This window comes from Alligator sinensis, unplaced genomic scaffold (assembly GCF_000455745.1).
Source record: "Alligator sinensis unplaced genomic scaffold, ASM45574v1 scaffold1386_1, whole genome shotgun sequence".
Classification (NCBI taxonomy): domain Eukaryota; kingdom Metazoa; phylum Chordata; order Crocodylia; family Alligatoridae; genus Alligator; species Alligator sinensis.
In genome coordinates this window covers 285,004-309,513 of record NW_005842806.1, presented here as the reverse complement: position 1 = coordinate 309,513, position 24,510 = coordinate 285,004, and the positions used below count along the sequence as shown (strand labels likewise).

The 24,510-nt window shown below is 44.5% G+C and overlaps 2 protein-coding genes across 8 annotated transcripts in view; one reads left to right on the top strand and one right to left on the bottom strand.

Annotated features, from left to right (window-relative positions):
* Positions 1–11,203, bottom strand: part of TCAF2 (TRPM8 channel associated factor 2) — a 34,372-nt gene extending 23,169 nt beyond the window's left edge. For 3 of the 6 annotated variants that reach the window (XM_025191276.1, XM_025191274.1, XM_025191278.1), the window contains exons 1-2: positions 10,931–11,203; positions 10,249–10,510 (exon numbers count right to left, since the gene is read on the bottom strand). The gene's annotated coding sequence lies outside the window, so the exon portion shown is untranslated. The remainder of the gene's footprint in view (positions 1–10,248; positions 10,511–10,930) is intronic. The other 3 variants (XM_006035125.3, XM_025191279.1, XM_025191275.1) reach the window with 2 other exon arrangements.
* Positions 11,204–11,264: 61 nt separating this feature from the next.
* Positions 11,265–24,510, top strand: part of FKBP4 (FK506 binding protein 4) — a 32,028-nt gene continuing 18,782 nt past the window's right edge. The window contains exons 1-3 of one of the 2 annotated variants that reach the window (XM_006035124.3): positions 11,265–11,472; positions 15,032–15,176; positions 21,132–21,274. In XM_006035124.3, coding sequence (XP_006035186.1) covers positions 11,389–11,472; positions 15,032–15,176; positions 21,132–21,274 — 372 coding nt within the window. In that variant the 5' untranslated portion in view covers positions 11,265–11,388. The remainder of the gene's footprint in view (positions 11,473–15,031; positions 15,177–21,131; positions 21,275–24,510) is intronic. The other variant, XM_006035122.3, reaches the window with a different exon arrangement.

The following is a 24,510-nucleotide window of genomic DNA, read 5'->3' as shown; positions in this document are numbered from 1 at the left end:
TCCATTCTCTCTTTGTGCTCCTGTGCTGCTTCTGTCAGCATCCCACTGGGAGCTGACAAGGACTCTGTGGACCTATCACCTTTCTTAGTTGGTGGGGTGAGGGAACTTTTTGTTTGCTTGGGTATTTTTTTTTAGTGTTGTATTTAGCAATTAAACAGAAAGCAGTGACAAAACAACACAATTACTTTTCACCAGACCAAAATATTTAGACAAGAAAACCATAACTGATTCCATTACACACAGTGAAAAAAGACAGAGTAAAAAAAACTATATGTACATATGTGGATATGTATATGCATTTGTGTGTGTGTACACACACACACACGTATATGTAAGTATGTATGTATGTATACAGATACAGAAATGTATATAAAACCCCAGCAACAATAAACATTTCCCATTCTGATCTTCACTGGGGAGAAACGCCAATGAGTGTGGACAAACACATTCAGCTTAAGGAATGGGAGGGGAGAGGTAGGAAGAACTTTTGTGTAGCCACTCTGATCCATGGTAGTGGACTCTAACTCTTGGTAATTTAGCAGTTTTCTTTTAGAATCAGACTGCCCTCATATGCCTTTCATACAATGGTTACTGCAGATCAATCAGCACGTGCTCTCTTTTCCTTTCCTATGTGCCATTCCTCGCTCCAAAGAAAAACAGCTCCACTACCTTTTAACACTGGGTATAACTTCCCTGTCTGTACTCAGAGACTCCATATCATTCACTAACAACTTCACTATTGCAATTGGCTTTATATGGACGGTGACCAGGTACTACAGCTATGGGCAACACTATTAAAACTTCAGACAGATACGACTTCAGTCCCAGGAGTGTGATTGGCACCTCTGGAAATATCTGGACCGTTGATAAGGTGCTCTAGAGAAAGGAACTGTAACCTAACAAGATTTAGGAGACTCTAGATTTAGAAGGCAAAATTCAGGAGGTTCTGTTCCCAGCTCTGGTCTGCTGAACAGTCTTGGAAAAGTTGTTTCCCTTCTTTGCATCTCAGTTTCCCCACCTATAAGAGGATGAGAATGGTCTTGACTTCCTTCATGAAGTGCTTCCAGACAGATGGTGCCACAGGGCCTTACTGCTTCAAGGCTTTGCTAAATTTACTAGGCCTTACTTTATACAAGGCCTCACTACACCTTAAACTTTAATTAGGCTTTTAGCAACAACATATAGCTTAATATCTAAACAAATACAGAAAAACACTTAGTCTAATCTTCACAGAGCCTTCAGCAAGCACCTTTATCGCACAGACATAATGTCAGCTGTCACAGAAGGGTCAGGGTAACAGCAAGTACACTGCAATGAACCACAAGTTCACCCAAGTTAGCTCTGCCTCTGGAATAAGAGAGTCCCAATACATGAAAAATATGATCTTTTCCTTCTCCTCATTTCAGTCAAAGATGTAGAAATTGGAAATAGATCTAGGTCACTATTAAATCCTGCCTACGTCAGGCTGTCTGCCACCTCCTCAGCCAGTGACAGACCGTGCCTTGCCATGTTTCCTGCAGTCCGATTATGGATGCCACCACGCCTTTGGAGTGACTAATAAGTCTTTGTGAGGAAAGAGAAGAGCCCCAGAGAAGTAACTTGGTCCCACCTGAACTGCAAGAACTGCGCAGGGCTCGTTCTTCACCCGGTGTTTCAGGAGGGGAGGAGAGGGGGAGTCAGCCACAACGCCGGGATAACAGGAGACATGGGGCAGGCAAAAAGGGAACACCAGAAACTGGCAGTGGCCAGCTTCAGCTTCAGCTTCCTTGGCCTGACGAAGGGTTTTTGAACCCAAAAGCTTACTTAATAACTATTCTCCAACCATTTGGGTTGGTCTAATAAAAGATATCAAATTCACCCAAGGAACCTTGTCTGCCTAAGCAGTCTAAAAGTATTTCAGACAGCAGGTACTAGCAGGGAGCTTGCCAGGAACTCTGTATCTCCATCTCCTAGGTCTGCATCAGTCTCTGAAGACTGGAAGATGGGGTGGATTTCATCCTCAGCAAGTTTGCAGATGACACTAAGCTGGAGGGGGTAGTAGATACTCTGGAGTGTAGGGCTAGGATTCAGAGTAACCTAGACAAATTGGAGGATTGGGCCAAAAGAAATCTCATAAGGTTCAACAAGGACAAGTGCAAAGTCCTACACTTCAAATAGAACAATCCCATGCACTAGTACAGGCTGGGACTGACTGGCTAAGCAGCACCTCTGCAGAAAGGGTCGTGAGGGTTACAGTGGACAATAAGATGGATATGAGCCTACAATGTGCCCTTGTTGCCAAGAAGGCTAACAGTATACAGGGCTGCATTAGTTGAAGCATTGCCAGGAGATCGAGGGAAGTAATTATTCCATTTTATTCTGCACTGGTGAGGCCACACCTGTAGTGTTGTGTCCAGTCTTGGGCCCGCCGCTATAGAAAGGTTGTGAACAAGTTGAAGAGAGTCCAGAAGCGAGCAACAAAAATGGTTCAGGGCCTGGGGCAAATGACTTCTAAGGAGAGGCTGAGGGAACTGGGTTTATTTAGTCTGCAGAAAAGAAGACAGAGGGGGAATCTGATAGCAGCCTTTAACTACCTGGAGCATGGTTCCAAAGAGGATGGAGCTGGACTGTTTTCAGTGGTGACAGATGACAGAACAAAGAACAATGGTCTCAAGTTACAGCAAGGGAGGTTTAGGTTGGATATTAGGAAAAACTCTCTCACTAGGAAGATGGTAAAGCACTAAAACAGGTTACCTAGAGAGGTGGTGGAATCTCCATCCTTGAAGGTTTTTAAGGCCTGGCTCAACAAAGCCCTGGCTGGAATTAGCTAATTGGGGATGACCCTGTTTTGAGCAGGGGGTTAGCCTAGATCAGCATTTCTCAACCTGTGGGTCACGACCCAAAAGTAGGTTGTAAAAATATATGGAAGGGTCGTGACCAGACTTTAAAAATGGATCAAAAAACTTTAAAAATGGATTTTCCTTTAAAAGAGAAAAATGTGGGAAACTGTGGCTTTTCCCTTGTAGGCTGGCAGAGTTCTAGACTGGAAGGGGCTGCTTGCCCCCCACCCCTGCCCCACACACACCCCTCCTGCCCCACACACTGGGGGCAGGGGGAGCAAGTCAGGAGTGAGGGGCCCTGAGTTGGGGCTGGCTATCAATGTTTCTCAAACTGGTACAAAAAAGGTTGAGAACCACTGGACTAGATGACCTCTGGAGCTCCCTTCCAACCCAAATGTTCTATATTCTGTGAAAAAGCCTGGATGAGGGGGAGGAAAGGGAGCAGGGTGGGACTTTGTTGTGCAGGTAGCACTTAGAGGATCCAGAAGTCACCCTGCAGGTTGTGCCATCTTTACAAAGCCAGTACATGCTGATCATGATCCACACAGACAGCAGCTTGTTGGAGGGGGATTTCATCTGAAGTAGTGAAGAAGCCAGGACCCATTGGGGATAGAAAGCCCCTGGACATAGACAGCTGAGCAATTTTTGGGGGGAGGGAGAAACAAAGGAAACTCTCAGTGTGCAAAATACTAAAGTTGGGGAAGTATGCATCCTGATTTCACTAGTCTCCAAACTAGTGTTTGCTACAGAGCTCTGTTTTATGTTCTACCACCTTTTGGAGCTTCAGACTCCAAGAAGAGAAAATAGAGCGGAGGTTTGGAATGCAATTCCCCCCCAATGAGCACTGCCAGCTCCCACTGACAAAAACCACATGGCTGCAATTTCAGCACTTGAATCAATTAACTTCCCAGCCTTCTGACCTGAGCCTTCTCCTTCTTCCTCCCAGCATACCTACCCAAGCTACTGTAACAATTGTGTGAACTGCAGTTCCACCCACACAATGAAGAGTTAAAGCCAGAAGTGTCTGCTATCCAAGATGCTGTAGTCATGAAAACAAGCAATAAGCTGGCCTTTCATTTTCCTTAGATAAGAAGCCAGGGTTCTTCTCACTCCTAGCTACAACGAAGAGGCTATGCTTGCCCAAGCAGCAAGAGATCCTGAGAGCCTGCTTTGACCAGTTTGTCTTCTGCTTCAGGAATGCCCTGTGGAAGACCAGGAACTTGCTCATAAACAGACACACAAACCTCTCAGTAGAGGGCTGCATCAAAATGGGACTGAGTGAAATGTACTGGTACTACAGAGAGATGGCAGGCATCACGTGGAAGAGAGGGGCCTGCCTCTCCATAAAGCATCCTTCCCTAAATGCACGACAAACTGGGCACTGATACTAAAAGGCTTCGTGATCTTCAAGTGTCCCAGGAAGCGCCTGGAAGGGGTTGGTGAGTCAAGCACAGTACTTAGCACTGCTGCTTACTGCAGCCCCAGGCTGGAGCAGGGCAGGAGCAACCCTGTCTTTTCCCCCACCCCTAGAGCAACTGGGAAAGAAGCAGTGGGTCCCCCTCCTCCCCCTGTGCCAGGAGGAAATTTTTTTTTAGACAAACACTGCTGGAGAAGGGGAGAGGCAGTGCCTGTGTGAAAGGGTTCATGGATTCAAAAAAGTCCCTGACAGCTGCTGCTGTTCAGTTTGCCCACTGACTTCCTTATTCTTGAATTAAAAGTACCTGGTTTTCTTTTTTGTTAAAGAGCCTGCCTCATTGGTTATCAAAACACAGGAAAAAACATAGGCTATTGGTAGCATGCTCTGGAGGGATATAGGTATGCCTGGTAGTGAAGAGAACCACATTCAGTAAGTCAGTTATTTTGTACTACTTTGAATCATGGTTTCCCTCCCACCCCCAAAATGAAGCTAACACAAATCAGAAATGTGTTCATGACTTGTTATTTGAGGCCACATTTTTAAAGTAATGCAAATAACCTTTGTAACTATATCAAAGAAGAAACAGTGTAGTATGAAGAATGACTCCCAAATGTTTAAACCACTAAAATCCATTATAAAACCTGGCTTCAAAGAGAGCAACAAAGCAAAGAAGCTGACAACTTGTTAAGAAACACCTGTAGTAGTAGTAGTAGTAGTATGTGCTGATAAAGACCAGGTAAAGGAAAATACAAATCAACTACTATGGGTCATCAAGGGCATGTTAGGTCAAAACAATTTGTGAATATAATTACTGAACTACTGACAATTATTCTTTTGGAGCTACCAGAAAACCAATGGAAAGTAAATATAGTGTCAGTTTTAAAAGAAATCTGGTGACTGTGATGGCCTACTTATTAATTGTTATTATTAGCTCTTACATAGCATTTTCCAAGCGCCGTCACTTTCATGCTTAGTGAAATACCATTAAGTTTAAACTAGGTGACTAGATGCTACACATCCTTTTTTGTGTTATCCAGTATGGGCTATCCACTAGCTAATCAAGCACAAAAGTGCAGGAAACTTGAGTTTATAAAGAATAAATTTTCCCAGGCAATCTTAATAGCTCTTTTAAAAATAGAATTTAAAAAACCAGCAAACAAAATGAATGCCACTAATGTTGGTCTACTTATAAAAGTCTAAGGCATTTTAAATTTGATTTCATAAAAACTTAATTTAAATGGCTTTGACTATTATCTTGCAGCTTGAAAGCAAGCTAATAGGCCAGGGGGAAAAAAAAAGATAAACAGTAATGTACCAAATTGTCTGGGGAAAAGTCCCTCATCACAGAATCTAGTGTTGGCTCTAGTCTCATTTAAAAATCAATATTCATGAGCTCAAAAGAGGAGTCAACATTGTGTAAATAGCATTCAGAGATAATACTATACAGAGAGGAGATGCACAAAGCAGTGCAAGAGGCAATATAGTATAAAGGAAGCTACAGAGAAAAAAAGAAGCAGAAAATAACCCAGTGAGATTGAGCAGAGAGTTGTCACATTCCACCTTGCCTTAGGTCCCAATTTGGCAAGAGAGGCTCAAGTACATGTCCACTGTTAAGCTAGGTTTTTAAGCACCTTACAGAACTATAGTCTTAACCATTTTTCCACAGATTGATACCTTCAGCATCTAAAATATACACACTCTTCTGAATTGCATTCTATTACACTGCAGTGTCTAGAGCTAAAAGCAATATATCGGGCATGCTCACAACAGAGCTTTATAGAGAGGGACCTCCTGCTCCATTCCTTCAAGTAACTCAACACTGATCTTTTTAAATATCAGTACAGTATAACCTCATGAATCCGGCATGCTCGGGACTGAGCACCTGCCAGAAATTTGAAAACTCTGGATTTTTTAAACCAGAGCAGTGGCCGGTTCTGGGGCCGTGGGGAGGTAGCAGCAGGCGGTTCCAGAGTAGCAGCACGGTGTGGTGGATGGCGGTGGCAGCTGCTGAATGCAAGGTTCCCTCCTGCTGCTCTGGGACCGGCTGCTGCTACTCCCCAATCTAGTGGTTTTAAAAAGTGCTGGATTTTTGATAATTTTGGATATTTGATATCCAGATTTATGAGGTTATACTGTACTACCATACACTGCATTGCAAACTTATTTCTACCTCAGTTTCCTCTGTTTCTCTTTCAGCTTCATTGCTTGCCCATTCTATTGTTATATGTTTCTGATTATTGTTTTGCAAATACATTAGTTCGTATTTTTCAAGCTAAATCTTACTGGGTTACCTTTGAGCCATATTTTGCCTCTAGGTCCCTTTACATCATCTCTTTTTTGCTGGCTTCTCAGATCATTCCTAATGGATACCATGTGAAAATGTCCCCAGTGTGCTATTTACTTCCAAACCACTGACGAGCATTGTACATAAGGTCAGAGCTAACATGCAGACAACAGTATCCTACCAACCAGCTACTCTTCACTTGATAAGAAATGTTATTTTATTTATTTTTATAATCTATTTTATTTTACCATTCCCCAAGCTGGATAAAGATTGATGATTTTTTTTTAACAACAATCTATGTTTCCTTTTAGAGAGTAAATTATATCAATTAAGTGTTAAGGCCTAAACTAATTATAATCTATTAAAAGTAAATAAAAATAGCATTCAAGCACTACTTGCTTTGCTGTCAAGGTTTTAAAGTTCAACCAACTGAATTAAGAGGACTCACTGACTAAGCACTTAAGACCAATTAGAGGTTTTGAAGCATTGCAACTATTTATAACTGGTTTCTTCTGTAGAGACAGAGACAGTATGTTCAACTCTGGTGAGTTTGCCACCCCAAAGGGAATTTGCCAAAAATGGCAAATTATTCAGGAGTAACCAGTGATTAGGGATTGATAATGAGGGGGGGAAGAAAGCGGGCAAATTGGAACAGCAGCAAATGTTAAGCCATAATGGCAAATTGTCCCGTGGGCAAATTAGCCTGAGTTTACTGCATTTCCCTCAGTTATTTAGAACACACTTTTAATACAGTGCGTGTGCATATGGGTCAAAAATAAAAATATAAAAAATGTATAGCAGTTTACCCAAGTGGCTCTCCAGCTGTGACTGGTGGATAGCCAGCCCAACACATACATAGTAATTATGTTTGTGCAGCTCCACTTTTGAGGCTTCTTTATAATAAGAGTAAGTTACTGATTTCCATTTCAGGTGGGAGCTGCAGGTGGGAGCAGGGAGCCTCTCCCAGCAAAAGAATATGGAAGGACAACAGACATGCTAAGGGAATTAAGGAAAAGAAGGAAGCATAAGAGGAAATTAAACGTTTATGATGGGGTTGGGGAAGTCCTTTGAGAGAGTCTGGGAGATAACGTCCACCAAGAACCTATCCAGGATTTGTGTTTCTAGGAACCTAGGATAGTTTGAAGGGCTTATAAGAAAACTATAGCCAGCCTCCCCCATTATGAACCCAGACCCAGCACTCTAACCCGAATCTCCTTGGCTAGTACAGACAGTCAAAACTTTTGGGGCTGAATCAATTCAATCTTCACAGGTTAATCTAATACACAGATTGAGCCAATAAGCAAGTGAACAGACATTCACTTTTGATCCTAGAAATGCAGCCACATACCTGCAGTGGCCCAAGCCAGAAGTTGGGGGGCGCTAAAGCATGCTTCCCTGCTCAGCTAGAGCAGACAGCTTAGGCAAAGGTTAGTCCACCCACCCTGGAAAGGTGGGGTTTGCAGGGAAGGTGCAAAGCATCCTGGGATGCTGGGGGGACTATGAATTAACTTGAATCTGGAGGGGATCTGGGACAGAAGTTCAGTATACCAATTTAATCTAAATCAGTAAAATCTAATAGTACATCCATCCAGGTTTATCTTAAACCGGTTTGGGCCATTTTGCAAGCAGCTTATGCACATTGAACATCTGTTGTACTACAAATTTGAACCAGTTTCCAATCACTTCTTCCAGTTTATGTGTAATTTCTGTCCCTAGTCCTTACATTTCTCCTGTAGCTATCACTTTCACCCTTGGCTCTCCACAAACTCCATTAGAGTGAGATTCCACCTGCCTAATTTTCAGTGTAACTTTTTTATTCAGGGCCAGTTTATACATGCTTATGCTGTACATTTTGCCTCTATAGCAGTGGTTTTCAACCTGTGGTCTGCAGACCCCTGGGGGTTCACAGACTGTGTCTAATGGGTCTGCAAAAGATGACTGTGATCAATCAAAAGTATGTGAACACCCACACTTACAATTCAAAGGGGTCTGCACCTCCATTTGAATTTTTTTAGGGACCTGCAAATGAAAAAAGGTTGAAAAAGACTGCTCTGTAGCATTCTAGATACCTGCCTTTTTGCTGTTTGAATCTGGTTTGAAATCTACTGCTAAAATCATTATTATTCTGATCCCGATTTGAACCAATCGTTTCTCCTCTTTGAATCCCTCCACTGGCTCCCTTCCATCTGGCTTACTTCTTAGCCTCAATTTCAAGGATATAGCAGTCAGCTCTGATCTCTGTCTTTGATAACAGGCCAATTCTTTTACAGTGTTTTGGTACTGTATAAGTGCCCTACAAGAGGTAAATGAGAATCAGGTCATTTGTTTCCTTTCACATCTTTTACTACACTAATGGCATCAAGGTTAAGGTCCCCTTCACACCCATAAAATATTTTTCCTTACCTTACCCCATTTCCCTCATTTTTATTTTTCCTAAAATTCTCATTTTGACCGTGTCAAACTGCTATAGTTAAGTTACTGCAGTGTAGACAGAACCCACCATTTTCTGTCCAGCAGTGTATATAAAGTTTACACTATGAAGCTTATTTCATCCTCCTGTTCTTTGGAAGTATCAACTTTTGGTAGTAATTGCAGTGCCCTTCCAACAACATGCACTTTTCTATAGAGCTGTAGTTAGCTGTGTTAGTCTGAAGCCAGGCAGAAGGCAGGGTAAATATGACCTGATTAACTAAATTAGGTATATATCTATATAAACATAAGCTTTTGAGAGCCCAAGCATCAGATGCTGATGAAGTGATCTTGGCCTCAGGAAAGCTTATGCTATACATCTCTGATTTAGTTAAATCTATAAGATGCAAATCTACCCTGCCCCATATACCTTTTGCTTTCTTGTCCCGTGTATGAAAAACACACAGTTCTACATTTAAAAATATTGATGTTGCTTTTTGTTTTATGATATAAAACAATGCTTGCTAGAGCAGGTAGAGGGAGGGTAGAAAGGTAGTGAGCCCAGGCTCAATTTAATGAGACAGCTATTCTCTTTCTAAGAGTAAGAATTTAATCACTTAAGGTCTTGGACCTGGAAAAAGCTTTGTGTGAGTGTAGTTGTCCCACAACAGAGCTCACATCAGTAGCTGGGACCTTGCCAACGGAAGGTAAACCTAGGCACGGTCCCAGGAGAGCAGTCAAATACTACATATTGCAATTGGAGGGCATTTAGTGAAGGAGATTTGTGTGACAGCGCAGTAAAAAAAAAATCCTCCTGCTGTCTCAGAGGCAGCTGAATAACAGAGAACGAATAGACAGGCAGAGTGAATCAGTAGGAAAATAAAGCATTAGAAGCTTCTACGAAGAAAGCAAGCACAGACAAGGTGCTGCCTAGAAGCCACAACCCTTCCTCATATACCCCCTCACCAGCCGTATCCAAGCCATGCTTCCTTGGAGCTGACAGGCACGTTGTTTCCTGGAGATGGGTCAGGCTGGCCAGCTGTACTGGTTCCCAGAAGGTGCAGAGCCCTCAGGGTGTTCGCTCCCCACCCCAATCCCACCATTACGGTTCATGGGAGACAGGATGTGAAAAATATTAAGCTCACACAATCTCACTGGCTAGCTGCCTGCCCACCTGCTCTGCTAGACACCCACCATCTCCCTCTAGAAGGACCAAGTGATGCTGCGAGGAAGAAGGGAGAACAAAAGACAGACGTTTGGCTTTGCAGGCGGGGGTTTACAAGGGCGTGCAGAAGGCATGATTGCTGATGCAGGGTTACCGTTTATTGCATTTAGATACAGGTGATATTGTTTCTGCTGCGGAGCACTGGTGAAACCCCGGCCTTGCTGGGACGACCAGTGCTTTCTGGAGAGGAGGGCGGCAGAAGGCTTAGGTGCAGAGTGGTGATGTCACCCGGCGTGACGGGAGGCAGGGCCGCATTCTCCGCATGGCTGCCGCAAGCACGAGCAAGGGGCAGCAGAGGGCGCAGCACCCCCTGCCAGCGCATTGCAGCTGCAGTGCCCGCCCTGCCCCGAAAACGACTTGGGTAGTGTCCAAAAAGCAGAGAGGAAATGAGAGAAAGTTCAAGAAAGCTGCGGAAGGTGCTGGCTGCTTTGGGGCTGTTGTGGACTCCCCTGGGGACAGCTGAAAACAACTGTGTAGGGAGAGTAAAGACAGCCCGCGCTACCCCATGCCGGGGGACAGCGGATGAAAGCTGCTGAGCGGGAGCGTGCACAGAAGTGCCGCGCTCCTCGTCCCCCAGCCGGGAGCGCTGGCACCCTCGCACTCTTACCAGGCAGCCCAGGGCCGGCCCCGCACCTGCCCCCTCACCCCTTCCCCCCGACCTGGCACCTGCACGACCTGGCACCGGGGGGGGGCTGGGGAGCAGACACGTGGCAGAGGCGCGTCCAGGGCCTGGCTGGGCGCAGAGGGGCACGCTGCACCTACCCTACCAATCCTACCCCGTGTTAGTCGTGTTGATGCTGACTAGGCTGCCCCTTGCAGACAGGCGAGCTCCAGGCCTGCCTCACCGCCACGCACGCAGTTGCTCCGTGCCTCAATTTCGCTAGCGACAGAAGGGAACTGCCTGCCCCTTTACTTTAAAGTGGTCAGAGGGGGAGGGCTGTTAAACGCCCCGCAAGAGCCCGAGAGCGCTAACCGGCCGCGGTCTGTGGGGAAGGGGGAGTGCGCTATGGAGAGCGCCCCGCCCCCCACTCGCGCTCCGCGCGGCATCTCTAGAAACTTCTCGGCCCCTCCGCCCCGCCCGGGCGCTGCGGCGAGCGCGGGCAGTGCGCATGCGCGGACCCGCCCCTTCCCCGCCTCGCGCTGGGGGGCTGCAGGAGGCGCCGCAGTCGCCAGGAGGCAGCGGGAGCTCGAGCGGAGACGCCGGCGAGGAAGGGGGGCGCGCCCAGAGCCCGGCATGACGGCGGAAGAGATGAAGGCGGATGGGACCCCCCTGGAGGGGGCGGACATCACCCCCAAGCAGGATGGCGGCGTCCTCAAGGTACCGCGGGGTCCGTTCCCCCCGGCCCCTCTGCCGGGGGACGACCACGCATGCGCTGCACAAGGGGGGCGCCCCCACCCCCAGCGGGAACGTTCCACGCTGCAACAGCGCCCCCCCCCCCCACGTGGGCCTGGCGGGGCGCTGCGTGCTGCAGCCTGCTGGGGCTGCCGCCTCCTCCTGCAGTGCCGCTCCCGCCTGACCCTGCAGCCCCTCGGTCTATCGCAAGCCTGGAGATTGCTATGGCTCTGTTCTCACCCTCGCCCCAAGCGCTGGTTCCCAGCACTGGGGGAGTTCCGTGTGTGTGCTGGGCGGGGTCTGTTAATGAGAGCCCCTAGGCAGCAAAGTCTTGCTGAGAGAGACGGCTCCAGTAGTCACGTTTTATTTCCTTTAAAAGTAGGAGTAAAGGGACTGGCAGTAGCAAAATATCTCGGCCTCTAGCAGGCATTTCCCTCATAGCTGGATGGGGATCTGCTTGGAGCAGGGAGTACATGCAGTATTGAGTGACACTTGGGGATTGGGGGGGTGTTTGAGCATCCATCCCATGCTCCTGTGTTTAAAAGGCTGCTGCCTTGCTCCCAGCTGCACAGGATCTCCCCTCTCCATTTCTGTGGCATGGCAAGCCATACAGAGTTCAGGGCTGCAGTAGGCTGCAGGTCCAGGCTTTGTCCAAATCTTTAACATGGGGCTCAGTTATTGGAGCAGAGTGCTTGGTTTTAGAGTGCTGCCTTATGTTCCCACCCCAAACTGCACTTGGCTTTCTGGTGCGTGAGGAGAATATAACAAGACCAGATGGAAGTGATGGAGAAAAGCTGAACAGAAGAGCAAGTGCCTAAGTCAAGGTGCAAAGGACTCCAGAAGCCTAGCCAAGCAAGCTGTCTGTCTCCAGGGGGAGGGAGTGTCATATTCAAAGTAGGAATTGATCCAGGTCTGATCCCATTGGTGGAAATAGTAAAACTTGCATGGAAAGAACATATCACAGTTAGTAAATCGGGCCTAGGACTTCCCTAGGGCTATTTCCAGCACTTGCCAGTGTTGGGGAGGAAACTAATTAGCTGGTGCTGGAATATATAATTCAGGGTGAATTGACCGTACAAGATTGTGCATTGTTACAAAACTACCATTCAGAGGATCTAATGCGAGAGTGGAGCAGTGGCATTGAAGCAGATGATGCAGCAGGATTTTCCCAAATTCTGACTCTACACCCAGATGCTGTGGCACAGCTGAAATGTCAAGTGACTCTGTTGCAATTGATGGTTTTGACTGGTCTTTGCTTTCACCAGACTTGGACTTTTGTCGTTCCAGACATTTCAGTAGGGGGCTTTTGGTTCTTCCTAGTGGGGTGTTGGAATCTGGTCCAGTGGTGTCTCCTTCAGTGACCTTGGTGTCACTGAAAACATCTGGCTTGGTAGCTTGGAGTATAGCTTGGTTGTCTAATAAATACAATTAAACTTAATAATAGTTATAGGGTGGAATTGTTATATTCCGAATATGAATACAAATGTTAGGATTTTTTTTCCAGAAGGGAAGCTTGCATTTCCAGGGTCAGATATTGGAAACACTGCAGTAGTGCTGAGAAAGCAAATGAAGTTTGCCATGGTCCAGGCTGACTGGAATACAAAAAAATCATTCATGTTTAACCATCTCTGTATAGTTTGATTAGGGACTTTTGTGGGGAAGGATGCCCTCCCTACCTGACACAATTTGTAGAGTGACTTTTCAGGGTGCCCAGCACATTCCAAAAATTGGTTACCTTAAAATGTTTTCAGACCAGACACTCCCAGATCACTATCTACTGCTGAAGATTCCAATTTTAATTATGGTTAATTAGGTTATACCAAGGGCCAAAGGCTACAGCTTATTTTTATATACATCTATCTCCTTAAATCCAAAGACAGACATACAGGTACAGCTTCTGTTTGTATAAACTTGTGCACTTAAAATTTGATTTTTTTCCTTTATTATATCTGGCACTCAGATTTCCGTTGTTACAAACTTCTGTTCTTGATTACTTAGAAATCTGACAGTCTTTGATTTTTGGTTTGACAGTTCTCACAATTGAATATTCTGTTTGAGGCCACAGGAACCAGATTGCTTATAGCAGTGAAATTGGGAAAGGGTTTCTCTGCCCTGTTCTTACAACCTTGGTACTCCTGCACTTTGAAGCAGGAAGGTGAGATTTGGATATTTAGTTCTGTGGCTCCTTTCAGTAAAAATATATCCTGATTTAATAAGCCATAGGAGGAAGTCTCCATTTAAACTAATGTTAGTGTTCTGGGTTTTCCAAGGTTGTACCACAGATCTACCTGTCTCCTGAGAATAGCCTGAAGCTCTCTAGGTACATATAAAATAAGCTGAATGGGTTGTTTGCTTCTGTGTGGCCCAATAGAAGTGCTAATCTGGGAGCCAGGAGATCGAAGTTCTAGCTTGTTGTTCTGTTTATGGAGTGATGCCTGCTAATGGGTCAGGCTCTCTCTGCTATGTGGAAAGAAAGGAGGTGCAGGGGTGGTTTTTTGGATTTTTTTTTTTTCCTTTTTATAGATGGGGTAACTGAAGATTAGTGAAGGTTGCTTTTTGGAGAACTGGGAGATGAAGCACTATAGCTTAGTATGGGAATTTCTTGGAAAGAATATACCAGACTCAATACCTGTAAAATGGGACTGCCATCCCATTTCTCTTGCAAAAGTGTTCTGAGACTCTTGGTGAATAAAAATTAAGATCCTGGATTACATACTGTTCAGTCTGCTGGTAAAGCTGTAACAATGATTATGTTTTTGAGACTTAGGAGTAGCATCCAGGAGTTCCAACTCTTGTTTGTTGGGGAAAAAAAATCTTTGAATGAAAGGAGTTAATGGCTTTTGGTTATAAATTAAAGAACATTATAAGTCGCATACAAGGAGACAAAGTAGTCCATGGAGCCTTTATTTTGGCACTTCATAACTTATTGATGTTTTGATAAATTTCTGTGGCCTACTGGTAATATAGCATAGCTCCCCCTCTAAAGGTTTTGGGCGGAATGAAAAGTGGTTCTGAGAGTCCCCCATCCCGTCCCACCCCTCACCCTGCCAGGTTAAATTAGGCAGTGCCAAGTTAGGTGATTTTTAAAATATTTCACAAGTTTAGTTCTTGCTGACATGAAGACGCTTCCATGGATCTAGGAGGAAAGCACCATCCCTCTATTCATGATTTCCTGAAATAGGAAGAGATTTTACATTATTACATAGTAAATTTATCTACCTATATCATGTATTAGGGTTTTATATACAGTTTTAAAATACAACCTCAGTTGGAAGCATAGTTCAAATGTCACATCCAACTGCTTGTTTTCTTTCAGATACTTAGCAAACTCGCTCAAAACAGTGGTTGCAACTTCTGAAGTTGTCTCCCTAAGGCCAGATGCCTGGATCTGCATGGCTAATACGTACTTGACTCCTCATCAGGTGTCACTCTCTTGAGATCATATAGGCTTTTCCAGCACTAAATATATAGTTAAGTTAATGTCTTGTCTGTACTGTTTTTGTACCTTTTAATAAGCGTCATTTACTTGGCATTTATTTCACAGGTTATCAAGAGGGAAGGAACTGGGACAGAATCCCCCATGATAGGTGATAAAGTGATTGTGCACTATACAGGATGGCTTCTGGATGGCACAAAATTTGACTCCAGCGTGGACAGGAAAGACAAGTTTTCATTTGACTTGGGAAAAGGTAACTTCTTTCATCTGTTTAAAAGTCTGAGGGAACCTAGGATCAGGACCCTGTGAAATTAATGCGACTGTGGCTCTATGAATGTTCAGTGAAAGCATGTTTTTTTAATTTGTTACCAAACTTACCTCAACTCAGAATGGTGACAGGCATTAAAGAATTCTTGAGAATTGTTTCAAACGTGAACAGAGAATAACTGGTGCCTGCCTAAGGTAGAAGGCCCAAAACAGTTGTTCAGAGGGAAGTGAGCAGTGCTTTTCATCTTAGTGTGGATTTGTGCTGAAGGATAAAGATTACCATTAACATGCATCCTGACTCTTTTGCTGCTGACCAGTTGGACAGCAGCACCACACTTTAATCTGTTTGTGACTAGTGGGTCAGGGTGCTTTGGGGCGGCTGTCAAACTGTACAAATGGAGAAGGAGGAAATATGTCTCCTCTCAGTTCCCAAAAAGGGAGAACAACTTGTCAGTGTTGGAATGTGCAAAGTAATGCCCATGAGGAAAAATGACCTCAACTAAATATGCACCTCAACTAAACCTAACTAGCCACTACCATTTGGAAGAGAGACCTTGAAGTCACTGTAGTCTGAACCAACATTTTGAAGTACTCTGCAGTGACCTAAAAAGCAAATAGTCTCAGATATTGTTAAAAGAATTGAAAGCATCATGATGTCACTATATAAGCCCATAATTTACCCAAATCATGAATATTCCATGCAGTTCTGATCCCCACATTTTAAAGCATGTAGTAAAATTAGAAAAGATACAGAGAAGGGCAGCAAGAATCATCAGGAGTATGAAGCAGCTGCTAGGTTGAGGAAGACTTTTAAAAAAAAAAAAAAAAAAAAAGGCTAGGACATCTCATTTTGGGAAGAAAGCCAAGAAGAGTTGTGATAGAGGTCTGTAAAATCATGAAGGGGGTTGATGAATTGAATCAGAAGAGTAGGTTTGAAAGAGACCACTGGAGGTCATCTGGTCTACCTCTGCCCCTTTTCTCAAGGCAAAATCATATCTGAGCCAAGTGTCAGTCTGATCTGCTCTAAAATTTCCAAGGATGAAGATCCCACAGTCTGTCTGGGTAGCCTGTTCCAATGCTTAACCAACCTTAGAATGAGAGGGTTCTTCCTGATTATCAAACTGGAATTTCCCTTGCTGCAGTCAAATTCCATTGCTCTTTGTCTTGTCACCTGCAGCCACAGGGAACAGTCGCTCTCCTGTGTATAACCTCAGTACACTTATCAAATTACCTATCTCTTCTCCATACAAAATAATCCAGGTTGTTTCAGGTTGTCCCAGACCTCTAATCATTTTTTTTTTTTACTGCTCTCTGCTAAACTTTCTATTTTTTTATGTCTTTCTTGAAGTGCAGGGTCTCAGAGTGAACGTAGTACCTCAGATGAGGCTTTACTCATGCTGAACAGATTGGAGGAATCACTTCCTTATCTTACAAGAGATGCTTATATTAATACAGCCTAATACGCTGTTAGCTTTTTAGCAATAAGAGCATGCTGGCTCCTGCTTATGGTTCACTATCATCTTCAGGTCTCTTTCTGCAGTATTGCAGACTACGAGTTATTCCAAAGTGTGTATTTGTATTTGCATGTGTGATTGTTCTGCCCAAAGTGCAGGACTTCATACTTGGCCATTTGTAATTGGGTTTCATCTGGTGGGGTGCTTTTTTTTTTTTTTTTTAAATACTGTCTCCCCAATTTACTGCAAATTTGCAAGGTTATGTACTCAGTTGTATTAATACTGGACTCAGGACAGATCCCAAGGGAAACTTACTCCAGTATCTTGACTAGACAGTAAGCCATTGATGATTACTGTTTTAACATGATGATCCATCCAGTTATGTATTTTCATTACAGCAGTTCTGTTCAGGCTAGATTTCCTTAGCTTACTGATGAGAATGTCATGCCAGTGGCTCTGAAAATACCTCAGCTAGCTCTTTCAGTACTCTAGGATGCACCCTGTCCAGCCTTACTGACTTGAAAACGTCCAGCTTCTCTAATTGTCATCTGATTGTTCCACTATTCTAGGATGCTCATTTCCTCCCCTCTACTGCTGACTGCACTCCGCATCTGGTAGCTGACCTTATGTATGAAGACTAAAGTAAACAGAGGCATTAAATACTTCAGCCTTCTATGCATCATCTGTTACTAGACTGCCTTCTGCATTCAGTGGGGCCTAAACTTGCCTTGGTCTACATCTTACTTCCAGCATATTTGTAGGTGTTTTATTGCCTTTTTATGTCCCTGGCCAGTTGCATCTCAGTTTTATGACTTGACCTTCCTGATTTTGCTCCCAGCACACCCAGGCGATACTCTTATAATTAGGGGTCTACCTAAATCGCGGTGGTATTTAACCAATTTTCCTGGGTTGATCACAGTTTAAAGTTCTAATTCCATTGTCATTTTGTGGCAGCCCCTTGGTGCTGATTGGCAGAGAGGCCCCACTGCCTGGCACTGATTGGTGGCCACCATCTTGATTGCTGACTCCCCTTAGTGTGGCCCTGCCCCTTGGTGCTGATTGGCGGAGAGGCCCTGAGTAGGAAGGAACAAGGGAGAGATGGCCATCTTTTCTGCTGCTCTTTGTGCTGCCCCATCAGCTGGCAACTTCCCACCTGGCAGTGAAGACTTGTGGCTCCCACTGGGGAGCTAGCATTTTATTTTTATTTAGTTGTTTTTTATCTACAGATTATGCAGCTTCCACAAAAACCGCAAATTAAGTAGATCCCTAGTTATAATCCTCCCCAGTAATATGGCCAAGGTCCACTCTCTACGATTCCTTTTTGAGTTTCAACTTGCTGAATAAGATTTCATTGTTCAGCCAGACTAGTTTCCTGCTATACTTCCTGTTCTTTCTTCACATGGGGATCTTGGTTTTTCACTCTTAATATGGCCTCCTTAAGGTGCAGTCAGCTATCTTGGGCTCCCTTTTCCCCCTCAAACTTGACTTTCGAGAGATCTTGCCTACCAGTTCCCTGAGTTTGTTAAACCTTGCTTTTCTGAACTGTAGTGTCTTAATTCCATGGCTCTTTCCTTTTCATAGGAATTTGAATTCTAGCAGTTCATGGTCACTGTCACCCATTCACTTTCCACCTTTACATGGTCAGCTGATTCCTTCCTGTGTGTGGCCAATTGAGAAGAGCTTTCCTTAGCTGGTACTGGTGATGAAGAGGAAGAGGCAAGAAACTTATCCCCAGTGCATTCCAAGAACTTGATGGACTGCCTGTGCACCTCTACAGTTACTCTCCCAGCAGATGCCACAGTAATTAAAGTTTCCATGAGAACCAAGTCCTGTGATTTGGAAACTTTTTAGTTATTTAAAGAAGGCCTCATCCAATTCTTCCTCCTAGTTTACTGATCTGTAGCAAGCACCCATTACTGTTCTTTCCTTTGACTTTGACCCTGATGCTTTTTCTGCAGCCTCATCTCCCATATGGTACCACATCTCAGTAGAAGCATACATCTTGTGCATATATAGAGAGAGAGCAACACAACCTTCTTTTTCCCCACTGCCTATCCTTGAGCAAATCTATACAGCCACTCCTCACCTAATGTCGTAGTTACGTTCTTGAAAAATGTGACTTTAAGCAAATCCAATTACATCATGGTAGTTACCTACTAGCAGGCGGCAGCCAAATGACGTAATAACCGAATATTGCACAACTTTAAACAAGTATGTTCTCTAATAGATCAGCGAAGTAATAATGAAACAACATTAACCGGGATGACATTAAGTGAAGAGTACCTGTATCCATCTGTTACGCTACTCCAATCATTTCCATAGGGAACTTTTATTCACCGAGTCCTAGACTACAAAAATTAGGGAGCACCGCCTGAAATTATTGGGTGGCATGGGGGAGGGAGAGAACACACCACAAAAATATTTTTATTATTTTCTTAAAACACAGCATGTAAGTCAGCTTATGAAATTTGTTGCCGCAGGAGGTTTTTGAGATGTAGTGTAATCAGGTTCAGAGGGGGATTGGACATGCATGGGGGACAGATCCATTTGGAAGCTATTAAACAAATTGGTATAGATTACATGAGACATGTTCTGCTTATATGCTCTTCCCTAAAGCATTTACTATTTGCCACTGTTGGGGATAAGATATTAGGCTAAATGAACCACTGGTATGACCCAGTGTGACACTTGTTCTTGGAAGATGCATGCATCTAACACCAAAACCTCAGTTGTTTGCTGGATTCAAAAAGTGTCCACAGCTGTGACCAGTGGAGTCCCTCAAGGCTCTGTCCTAGGGCCTATACTATTTAACATCTTCATCTATGATGTGGACATTGGTGTCAGAAGTGGACTGGCCAAGTTTGCCGATGACGCCATACTCTGGAGTAAAGTATCCACGCCTGAGGACGGCGGGGGGGGTGATCCAGGCAGACCTTGACAGGCTCAGGAATTGGCCAGATGAGAACCTGATGGTGTTTAACACTGAAAAATGGAAGGTTCTCCACCGTGGGAAGAAAAACCTGCAGCACACTTATAGGCTCAGCAGTGGTATGCTGGTTAGCACTATGGACGAAAGGGACTTGGGGGTCATGATTGACCACAAGATGAACATGAGCCTTCAATGTGATGCTCTGGCTAGTAAAGCAAGCAAAATGCTGGCCTGCATCCATAGATGCTTCTCAAGTAAATCCCAGGATGTCATTCTCCCGTTTGTACTTGGCCTTGATGAGGCCACAGCTGGAGTACATCCAGTTTTAGGCTCCACAGTTCAAAAAGGATGTGGAGAAGCTTAAGAGAGTGCAGAGGAGAGCCACGCACATGATCAGAGGTCAGGAATACAAACCTTATGATGAGAGGCTGAGAGCCGTGGGACTCTTCAGCCTTGAAAAGCGCAGGCTCGGGGGTGATCTGATGGCCACCTATAAGTTTATCAGGGGTGCTCACCAGGATCTGGGGGAATGTCTGTTGACCAGAGCGCCCCAAGGGATGACCAGGTCGAATGGTCTCACACTCCTCCATGACCGTTTCAGGCTGGACATAAGGAAGAACTTCTTTACTGTCTGAGCCCCCCAAGGTTTGGAATAGACTGCTGCTGGAGGTGGTTCAAGCGCTTACCTTGAATGCCTTCAAGAGACATTTGGATATTTATCTTACTGGGATCCTGCGAACCCTGCTGACTTCCTGCCCCTAGGGCAGGGGGCTGGGACTCGATCTTCGGAGTTCCCTTCCAGCCCTAGTGTCTATGAACTAGTCAAGCTCAGTGGGTGCCAGAACATCCAACTCCCTGCCCCACCCCCAAACTTTCTCCCTGGTGTATGAATATGGTAGATCTGAAAATATGCAGCATTTTTACAAGGATGGCATGAAATAAATGTATATTATAAAGTTAACAGGATTCATGTGACTGGATGAAGAGATAGTGAATAAGTGTCTGGGTGGAGGATAGCAACATATTGTTTGGTGTTCCAGCCTCCATTAACTCTCTGGCTTCAGAAGCAACATGTTTCTTCCTCTGCAGGTGTGTAACTTGTGTTGACCTCTGCCCACTGATAAAGCACAAAGCAAAATGTCTGTTTATTGTTGACTTCGTTCATATTTTGAAAACGGTATCACACTAAGATATTTTTCTTTCAAGCATTTATCATTATTATTATTTCATAGTACTTGATGTTGTGCCAGGCACTTAAGACATTGTCTGAATTTCAAATAACTTGTACTTTACATAGATAAAGGATTGGGTGAATTGAGGACTGCAACAAATTTAGAATTAAGCACTTGAAATCAGTATTTTTTGTTTGTTTTGGTTTCTTTTGGTTGGATCAGCATTAATCCTACCTTAAACAAGCCAACGTACAAAAAGTGAGTATTTTCTCAGTCTTTCTATGAAGAAGCCCACCAACTTTTGAGTGTTGTATGGATAAATTATTTTGTAGTTGGTGATATCTCTGATATGGCTAGCAGTTCCATGACTGGTTTGTTTTTTGTAGGTGAAGTGATCAAAGCCTGGGACATTGCTGTGGCAACTATGAAGATTGAAGAAATCTGCCGGGTTACCTGCAAACCAGAGTATGCCTATGGTTCTGCTGGGAGTCCTCCCAAAATACCTCCTAATGCTACACTGATATTTGAGGTGAGTTTAAAAAATGCACCTCTTTCAGAAAGGGCATGTGTTAGCTTTCCTAGGTGGGACTGGCTCAACTAACCTTTGTTAGTTTGATAGGTGTTATTAATCAGTGTCTTATTGGGAATAGTCTGGAATGTTCCTGGCACCTCAGAATTCAGGACCATCAGTGGAGTTGAGTGGCTAACTCGTGATAAGATATTAATCTTTTGTGTAGAAAGGACAGAGTTGTAAGTAAGACCAGCATGATGACTTGGGATTTATTTGACTTCTACTTCTAAAAGATGATGTTGAGAAGGTGGGAGGACAGGGAAATACAGCTTGTTCTAGAGAGGCCTCAAAGGAAATGCCCTATGGATGGTCAAAAATACTACATATTTTAAAGGACTTTTCCCCATTTAAAAAAAAAGAAGATACAAAGCAGAGAAAACTGGTACTGTTATAGCAGCTACTAACGTGTGTCGCTACATGTTCCCTGAGTTAGTGGTTCTGGACAGTGGGACTAATATTTCACAGGCTTAATTTTTTAATAACTTTTTGGAGTTGCACAGGGTTCTAGAACAGGGGTTGTCAACAGAGGGTAAATGTACCCCTGGGGGTACTTGGGGAAGGCCCTAGGGGGTATGGGCATGTGAGGTTGGAGTGCTGCCACCCACCACTGTTGCTGCCTCCCAGGAGCAGGGACGAAGGCAGTGGTGCCCGGATGGGGGCCAGGGTGGAGCTTGCAGGCGGTGACCGCCACCTACCACTCTGCACTGCCGCTGCTCTGTATCTGGCTGCATGCCGCCACTCCCTTTCTCAGTGTCTGGCCACTGGGGGTACACTTACTAAAAAAATGTTGAAAACCTCATGTCTAGAATTTTCTAAAGTAAAATTAGCAAGGGAAGCTGGCTAAGGCCTGCTCATTTAATGCTTTGGAGCCAGTTTTCACAAAAATGCAGAATTTGATGTGGTGATCACAAAGTCATTTTTTTGCCAGCTTCTTTTAAAGTTGTCACTAGCTATAGTTGGAATCTTTAACAAATCTTTTGCATAGACTTTTATAGCTATACATTCTTTAATCTGCATGAGTAGTTTGCTTGGTAATCCCATAAACTCTGTAAGGGAATGACTATCACAGTACTTGTGGATCTGTGCTTATACTTTTAGCTTCTCATCCATTAGTGAAACCAACAGACATAAGTTTGTGGCCTTGGCTCCCTGTACAATACATGAGGAACCTTAATCTTCCAAGAATGAGTTTCACAAAAGTTTGACTCTGAGTGGATAGTTGCATACACCAGGCAGTAGGAAATTATGAAAAGAGTGATAAATCTGAATTCTCTGGGATTTTGGTACTTTAACCCAGGGCTGTAGGAAGGTACCTCCCTCCACTTAAGATTTGCAGCCCTAAATACTCTCCTAAAAAGTACATTCCGCAGATTAAATTGACAAAGAGACTTGGGCCTAGCCTGGAAGTTAGCCTTAGTAACTGAAATGTAGGGGTTGAAAGCAGTTTTGAACAAAAAATGTAAGCCCTTAGGGGGGCTTGGGCAGGGTGTCTGTAAACTGCTATCTTGAACTTAAATGCCTACGTTCTACTTCAAGTGTACTGGAGCATGAACAAAGAAAAATTACAGAAACTTAATAGTGGGTAGAGGACTTGATGCATGTTAATGGCTCTGTAGTAATTGTCCATGTGCCTGCCCTTACCCCATAATAAGTGAGAAATAAACCAGTGCCAAGTTAGCCTTGTTTTATTTTTCCATTTACTGCAGGGTAAGAACAAACATGTGGACTATTATCAGGAGCAGCTAATGCAGCATCTCCCTTCCTCTTTGAATGGTTGCAATCTGTTCCTTAGGACACTGAATCTCATACCACTTGCTTTCAAAAAAGAGACAATACCCTTTTGTACAGTGGTTATGACTGACTCAGGATATGGTAGACCTGGTTCAAATACCTTTCTCTAAGGAATCAAGACATATGTCTCCCACCTCGTGAACACCCTAATAGTTAGGCCATGGGCTAGTCTGGGATGATGCAACTTCTCAAAACGAATGCATCATAGCTGTCACTTTAGCATCAAAGTGGGGCTTTCCTTTACGAGGCAGTGACTGGAACCCAATTGTAATTTAAAGAAAAATAAATGATGAAGACTTGCCGAACAGTGTGAATTTTCTATCTTGACACTTGCATGTGTGTCTCTTCTCATTCTGGTGTGAAGTCTGAGAACCAAACCATCTGTCTATATCCAGCTTCTTCTAATGAGAAGACTGAAAGGGGAATCAAATACAATTGAGATTGAGGGCTAGATTGTAAACTTTAACTTCCAATGATGAGCATGACTAATTTATTAACTTCTTTGCTAAAGGGAGTAAGGATTCACAACTTTAAATCCTTACAGTCATATGAGACTTGAGATCTCACCAGCCAGTCAGCAGTGGCTGATTTGTATTGGGTTATTGAGCTATACTTTGCACGTTCATCTGCAAGGTTCCTTACATCTGTAAAAAGGCAATAGACCTAAAGGTGGTACAATAAACAAATATTTTTTTGTGTATTCAAAATTCCACTCTGCCATTCCCCTAAAACGGGTAGGCAAAATACAGCGTATGGGCTGGATCCAGCCTGCCAATTGATTGGATCTGGCCCACGGCTACCCCAGGGGCACTCAGCATGCAGCCAAGCCCTGCCTGGGGTGGCCAGCACTGTACAGCTTCTCAACAGGGCTGCTCCCAATGCTGCTGCAATCACCTGGGTGCTTCTCAGCTCTCCCCACCTCCAGTGGCAGCTCCTCCTCCTCCTGACCCTGTTGTGCCTCTCCAGGTAGGGGGCGAAAGCGGCAGCCAGGCAGCTCCTGCCCCAGCACACAGGGCTTCAGCCCTGGTCGTCTTCCACATGCCCAGCACAATCCAGTGTGGGTAGCCAAGTGGGTAAACGGTGGCTGGGAGCTAGATCTTGAGCCCTGCACTGAGGCAGGACATACCTAGCTGAAGCTTCCCCTCACCCAGAGCAGAGGAGGAAGAGGACCTGCTGGAGGCTGGCGGAGCCAAGCAGCCTTGCTGGGAAGCTGTATATGCTGGCAGAGATGGGCAGGAATGTGGCATGGGCTGTCCTGGGTGAAAGTGGACAGGGCTCGGCCACATGCTAGGCAGCTGTGGACCTCACTGCCTAGGTGAGCTCTGCTGCACGTGCCCCTTTTTCCACCCTCTGTCCTCCCCCCCCGGCCGGCTCCTCCGACCTCGCCCCCAGGCATCCCCCGC